The sequence below is a fragment of the Dreissena polymorpha genome, chromosome 11, assembly GCF_020536995.1.
Source record: "Dreissena polymorpha isolate Duluth1 chromosome 11, UMN_Dpol_1.0, whole genome shotgun sequence".
NCBI classification, from domain to species: Eukaryota; Metazoa; Mollusca; class Bivalvia; order Myida; family Dreissenidae; genus Dreissena; species Dreissena polymorpha.
In genome coordinates, this window is record NC_068365.1 from 8,939,607 (window position 1) to 8,947,625 (window position 8,019).

Genomic DNA, 8,019 nt, shown 5'->3' on the forward strand with positions numbered 1-8,019 from the left:
ATTGTAACCATATTATATAATCTTGTACAATAAAGGGGCATTTTCACGTTTTGGTAAATTGACAAAATTCAGAAAAAATGATTCAGATTCGCAAATTTTCGTTTTAGTTAAGATATTTGTGAGGAAACAGTAATAATGAACATTTACTATGCTCTAAAATAGCCATTATATGCATTTTTGACGATTAAAAAATCTGATAATTATAAAGCGTTGCAACGCAAAACGATTGAATAATTTGGAGAGTTCTGGTGTTGTCGTTATATTTTTGAAACTACGAGTATAAAATACATCCTTCTTTGTAAGAGAAAGGATGGCCGAGTGGTCTAAATCGGAGACTTTTTACTCCAAGACTCCAGGGGTCAGTTGTTCGAGCCCTGTTGAGGTTTCCTTTAATTTCTTTTATTTAATTTAAATCTTGATTTTTTACTGGAGCTTTTTAGATCCAATGTTTACATTTATCAATATAAAACATATAATGACAAACCTCAATACATGCCAAAATCTGTGAAAAGGTCCCTTTAACATGGCGTTTTATACTCCCAGAACAGATTGAACATGGTAAACGATAAATTACAGCATTGAAAGCATGACTTGACCTTCAAACAACTTGTCTGTTTTGTTTTGAAAAAAAGATGAAACTTCTAACCCATCATTTTGAAAAAGGAGTAGTAGTTGTTTAACCCAATACCATTGACAATGGCCGACATTCGATATTGATGGATGATAATTTATCTTTTGAACTGCTTTTGCATTTGCTTTGATTTACATGAAAGTTATCATAGTGTAAAGGATAATGAATGCATTATTTAATAATGATAAATAATTTTCAAAATAGCCGATTACACTAACACACACCCATACACACTATATTTATTTATGTCACGTTATGTGATAATTACGGACATGGCATAGATATAAAGCTAGTGGTCGTGAGACTGTGTTATATCACATGTTATTCAATAATAATTGTTGAAAGCATATTTAGTATTTACAATATCAGAAACAGGTGTATACATATACATGCTATACTATAACAAGCATGGATCAGCATAGATCATTGAAAAAAGTTTCGTCTCGGGGACAGTTGTTAACAAACAAACTAATTTCCCGATAGATATGTGAATGACATCGTGTGTAACTAAAAACATATGATTGTATGAGGCTCTATAAATACTGTATATATTAATCATCCAATGCAATAAATCACACTAAAACTTGATCCCATTAAAATCTTATTTTCAGTTATTTTTGTTGTAAACATATAATTTTCAACATTTTTATAATGGCCCCTGCACTTGTCAAAACAGGTTTTATTATGCCTCTCTTGAAATTCAATATATAATTTAATAAATCACAGACATATTATTCTTAATGTGCAAGCAATTATATCGCATTCCATCAAACCATAGCAATCAGCTATTTAAAAAAATCGTGTGTAATGTTAAATGTGTCTGTTTAAGCATTATTCAATAATAATATTCAAATAATGAATTTGAAAGAACCATTCGATGGGCTTAACGGGAGTTAAACCTTAATGACAAGCACGTCCACCACGGTCCACGCCCAAACGATACTGTTCTTTCAAATCTTGCATATTTTGATGTTATTAGTCTTCGAATTTACAAGGTTTTGACGTTGTTTTCAAATTTATTAGCTTCATATAGGCTATAATTTAGAGGAACTCTAAATTTGTTTTTTTATGCGAAATGAAATAACTAAATCATATACAATTATTAATTAACACGTACACTTAAAGACGAATTTTACAAACATCGGTTACGAAATAAATACAGTAAGTAATCAATATGTGAACATCCATTTCAATAAGTTGTACCTGACGCAAGAATTGAACAAACATTACGAATTAAATCTAAACTTTGTAAAAATGTGGTGAGTCGGCTGTGGAAACCTAAGAGTGTCATTGACATTCGTAGTTATGTCAAACACGCAAAAATGCACATATTCACCACGTACTGTATGTGTTTTCAGTGAAAAGATTTTCTCAAAATCAGAAGAAGCAAGACATCGAAGCATATTGTTTTATTGCGTGAATGATATCCGTTATTGAGCCTTGTTCTGAAAAAAACTTGGCATAATGAATGTGCGTAAAGTGTCATCCCAGATTAGCCTGTGCAGTCCGCACAGGCTAATCAGGGACGACACTTTCCGCCTAAATTTGATTTTCGGTAAGGACGGTCTTCCTTGAAACTAAAAATATCATAAAAGCGGAAAGTGTCGTCCCTGATTAGCCTGTGTGGACTGCACAGGCTAATCTGGGACGACACTTTACGCACATGCATTAAGCCCAGTTTTCTCAGAACGCGGCTAAATGACTTATCTTACATGGGGTGCACTCGCTATGGGATTTAAATTTACGGAGAGCTTCTCTCATATAGCATTTAAATATTTCGCCTACGGTACAACGCGTGTATTGTTGTTTTTGTTATCGACACATCATTCCAGCATGAACAAAAAGCTATTGAAAGGTCGAGGTTACACTTATTGAATCTGGAAGAAATACGTATAACAACGAGTCATTTTTGTTTTGACATACGTCCGTATGACCCTTCAATGTTGCCTTCCGTTCCCTGAGACTACTTTCATTGTTGTCGGAGAGCCCGAGATACAGAACGCAATATGACCAGCATTACTTCTATGTTTTTCGACTTTGGCGAAAGGAACGATTCCAATTGCTATGAAGACAAGAATGTATATATAACGTTCCCTTGTTGTTAACTTTACCTTTATAGTTGTATTACACCTGTTAAACGTTTTCTTGTATCATACCCGAGTATAACTGAAGTGTGACGCAAACGATATAAATAGAACGTATACGGTTAGTGGTATTCATTACTCCTGCTCGGCTTTGCTCTAGCGCAAACAATTTGCTAAAACATTAGTTGTACTATGATTTTAAAATCGAAAGTGCAAAAGAAATGTTTAATATAGTTTATTTAAGTACGACATTAAAATGTCAAGTTCTACTAAAAATGCTACTGTTTGCCATAGATGTTTAAATTGCTCAATGTAGGAGTCTAGCTTTTATTATCAGATGTAACATAAATACTTGGTACTTATAATAATATTCGTTTTTCAACAAACATACAAATAGAAAGTAGAACATTGATTGGGGAATTCCCTGCGTTTTTCGCAAAATCATTGCGAACAGGAATGCATAATTTAGACCATATAGGTTGATTTGAGAATGTTAAGATCCCTTACCAGATAATCATAAGTAAACACTCATGGGATAAACCGCTATAAGATCAATACTTACAAAATGGAATCTTTGTGCAAACATGGTAAATTATGAGTTATCGACAATTTCCCATTGAATTCCATTTAAATGATGTAATAAATGTGCACTTGCAGCGGCCTGAAAATGACAGATGGAGGCACCGATAGTAGCTTGTCAGCAACCGGAATGTCTCCCATACACAGCAGCCTGTACAGCCAACACGATCAAGTAAGTGAGGGACAAAGACGTTCCCAGAAACAGTAGTACAATCGTCAACATCGGGAAATTTAATGACTTTTGCAAGCGTACCAAGCCAAAGCAAACTGTACAGTTAGCACTCGAAGGTAGCTTAAAACTCAAAGCGTTCCCTGATTCAAAAACCTGTCGTTACTTATGGGACTGAAAACGTTCCGAGAGCCAGTAGCCTGTATAGTGGTTAATCTCGGTTAAGTTAGTGACTGTCATCTTTCTCAAAAACAGCAGTTTGTACAGTCTTCAAAACACTGCAGCCTGTACAACCGTCACTATCGGGTAAGTCAGAGACTGAAACAGTTATTAGACACAGAGGTTTTTATAGTCGTTGCTCTCAGTTAGTTTGGTTAAAATATCATAGATGTGAGAAAATGAGTTGTAGTTGTTAAATCATAATCAATGCAATCTGCATTTATAAGCATTATATCAAAAACAAAAATGTTCAAATGCTAATTAAAATGCGAGAATGTACAGGCATGATTTCTAATTCCAGTGGATAATGTATCGAAAATTTGTTTTTTTCCCTTCAATTATATATATATATATATATATATATATATATATATATATATATATATATATATATATATATATATATAGTATTATATATATATATATATATATATTTAATAAAACGCTTTTATTAAATTTGTCATAGCTTTCGACCTTTCGGTCTTCTTCAGCGGCGTTTATTTGTGACGCGTATTCACAAATAAACGCCGCTGAAGAAGACCGAAAGGTCGAAAGCTACGGCAAATTTAATAAAAGCGTTTTATTTTATATAAACGGCTAAAAGCGACTTTATTATATATATATATATATATATATATATAATATATATATATATATATATATATATATATATATATATATATATATATATATATATATATATCTATATATATATATATATATATATATATATATATTTATTTATTTATACCAATATATAGTGCCAGTTACGCGGTCTCGGTAGTTTTCAGACTGTACTTACGAGGTCAATATAAAAAACGGGGTCTATATACAACCCCGCATTCTAGGCTCCTTTAATTACTATGAGGGGGGTGTAGGGGAGGTAATGCAATCAAATCTCACAATAAGGTCTTAAATCGAAAACCACAATCACGTCTGAAATTGAAATTGTATATACCTCGCAAATAAGTTCGCTATATATTTCCTTGTATAAGACGTTAAATAAATGACGTATTTATATACAATAATATAGTAGGTACCCCTATATACCTTAATTCGTGTTTATATCGGATAAAAAAGGGTATGGAGATACATGTATTTAAAGTGGGAACCCCATAACCTATTTCTAAATCAGAGACCCCGTAACTGGCCATATGTGTGAATATATATATATATATATATATATATATATATATATATATATGTAGGGAGGGAGGGACCACAGTGGGGTTCTATCCGGATGGATTTTGCCGGATTGTGTCATGTATTGCAAACGTTATTAGTTACTTGGAGTATTACATGGACTTGGAAAAATTGCATTAACAACTAATTTAAAGAATCATATGGACCTGGAAACATTATGTTAAAAACGAAATAAAGAGCAAAGAACTATTCATTGAGTGTATTTGTGTATGTGTTATTACAAGACAATCCACTCTCGTCATTTTCATAAGACAAGGTATAAGTATTGGTATGCGTTCTGTAAAAGTAGCTTAAAAACTGATTGTAACACATAGACTGTGAATGCTGTCGGTATCTATGCGAAATTGATTAAGATAAACTTAATGTATTGAATATCAAGCTTTTTTTAAAGATTAATGAAATTAAAATTTAATTTCATCAAACTTAACATACTATGTGCATTTTGAATAATTTACCATTTTAGTCGATTGAAAAAAAAACTGTTTCATTTTATGAAAACCAATTGTACAATTCTCGAATGAGATACTAGTAAATGATATGACGTTAAAAGTCAATATAAAAGTTGGATCCTGTTTATTTTCAGAATTATGTCGAAGGAGTGTCCGTGGAGGTCTGCCATATAATGACCCTGCTGGGATACGGGGAGGAGATCAGACGGAGACGGATTGAGAAGTTCAGGGAATGTGATATGCTGTGGAACGCAGAATCCATTAATCGACATCTCATCACAGTCGGAAGCAAGGCCGAGGGACTTACCAGCTTGCGTGAAAGCGATTATGATCAGTTACATGTGCTAAACAAAGTCCTCTGTGTGGAAACTGGAGTCGATATAAACATCATACCAGACGACATAGAAGTTTGCAGAATGGATACACGCGACGTGTACCCAGGACACTGCAAGATGTTACCGTTACCGGAGAGACTTAATTACACACGTACTAATGTTTTTAATAATGTTGTGTGTCGTGACGAACAAGGGAACAATATGATAAGCAGCGGTTTATTTCTTGATAAAATGTCAAAATTTAGAGGTGAAGGAGTAGGTCCACTTAAACGCGCGGGGCCCTCACTACCGAGGTGGGACGATAAAGGATTAAAATTCGACCAAGTATTTGCAGTAAATTGTCTCTGCCCCAGCATCCTGCAGAGATGGGCCCAACGAGTTCGACTTTGGCCGCCAGCGGAGGTCGTGCAGAAAGTTGTATCATTGGGCTCTGTTGTTACCCCGGTAGGATTTAAAGGTAGTAAAAACAATGAATTCGAGTGGAGGATTTGCTTTAACATGGGTGAAACAGAACTCGTACACAATCTGAATATCACTCAGGCAAAAGTGTATGTAATTCTGAAAATGATTGTAAAAGAGGTACTGAAACCAAACAATAAAGAAATAACAACATTTGTGATGAAAAATATAATTCTTTGGCAAGCTGAAAGAAATCCACCCTCTTTGTTTCAAGAAAAAAAAAATTTGATCTACTGGTTACATGATGCACTGGGAAAACTGCTAACTGCAATATCATCTACCCAGCTGTCATATTACATGATTCCTGAGCGAAATTTGATGGAAGCTTGTGGGTTGCAGGCTGAACAGAAGCGTAAATGGGTAGAAGATATCACAAACATGATGGAAGAAGGTCCAAGTGTTATACTGAGATTGCCGAGGATTCGTCAGGCCGTTATATGTTACCCACAGCCTATGCTGTGGTTCAGTAGGAGAAGGATGGAGGCGGAGATACTGATACTGGAGTGGATGAGGAGAGACTTGCAATGTAGATGTGAGAACGGTAGGTATGATATTGATGATATTATTCTGGTGGAGATAGACAGACGCCAGGACGAGATTGCAAAAGAAGTATATGACAGGATGTCTGTTGAAGGCAGCGCTGTAAATAATGTGACTGATGTATATTTTAGACTGTTGATGTAATTATGAATTTAAGAGATATATTTCATGTCATCACAATACAGCGATTGATTAAACCTGTGCAATATCACTTTTTTATTATATGCTTGGTAGTGACCTGTCAGTGAGATAACAACCTCTGTATTTGTCGTAAAACCACCTTATTTAGCATCAATGTGAACAAATTGATATGCTTTTGAGAAGAAGAAAAAAATATATCAAAAATAATTATAATTATTTGTAGCAGAAGAAGCAGTCGTGGTATTGGTGTGAAAGTGGTGGTGGTGTGGATGTGGTGGTGATGGTAATGTATATGATGTGGCAATGGGTTGGTAAGTGTTTGCGAAATGTTTCAAATGAGCATGTTTGACATGGACTGTTTTACATGCAATATCTTAACATTTGGATGAATATACATCGCCATAAAATACACCTCATTCTGTAGAATCGGATTGAAAGATATTAAATATTTTATTTCAACCGTAGTGAATTGCTCGGGTACATTATGAACACGCTATTGCCATTCGTCTGTTTAAAATGACTTCATAACTTCATCATTCATCGTGCAATTTTGAAATAATTTACCAACAATGTTCACCATGCATAAGTAAGTCACACATTGGTCAAAGTCAATGCCAAACATGTGCATGATGCATATTGGTAAATAATTACAAACATTATTGACAATCGGCTCCACACGTTACCGCGATAAGCATCCAGTGTGGTTTAAAACTGGGAAAATGGGATAAATTTAAACGACATGAACATTTGCACCAAACGTTGCCCGTATAATCAAAATCATTCAGGCACCGGTTTTATTATACCATATAGGATAGCTAAATATAACAAGTACAATTTACTCAAATCACGATAATAATAAATATTTGGGGACCTACTTCCAGGGAAAACTATGTAATTTTGTATTTGTGTGAAAGAATACGATCTATATTTTACAGACCGGTGTGTGGATTATGCATGCAAGTTACTAGGGTATCAGAAACTATCATTAGTACGGTGCATAAGGTCCACCCATTCTGCGAAATGCTTTTAAGCTGGTTGTGAGGTGCACATGTTCCTAGAAACGGCATCGTGTGCATGCTGTCGAATGTTTTGAAAATAGCTGCACATGTTCCTGAAAAGTAGTTTGTTTTGGAATGTTATGACCATGAAGAATCACGTGTTCATAGAACCGGTGTAGGTTGTGTAGGTTGTGTATTTGTTAAAATAAAAT

General features: G+C 34.3%; 1 protein-coding gene across 1 annotated transcript; it reads left to right on the forward strand.

The window, feature by feature from the left end:
• Positions 1 to 3,176: 3,176 nt before the first annotated feature.
• On the forward strand, positions 3,177 to 6,879 carry LOC127851732 (uncharacterized). The gene is made up of 2 exons (XM_052385593.1): positions 3,177 to 3,466; positions 5,469 to 6,879. Exons 1-2 carry the CDS (start codon positions 3,359 to 3,361, stop codon positions 6,810 to 6,812), a joined length of 1,452 nt encoding a protein of 483 aa, XP_052241553.1. The 5' UTR covers positions 3,177 to 3,358; the 3' UTR covers positions 6,813 to 6,879.
• Positions 6,880 to 8,019: the final 1,140 nt, after the last annotated feature.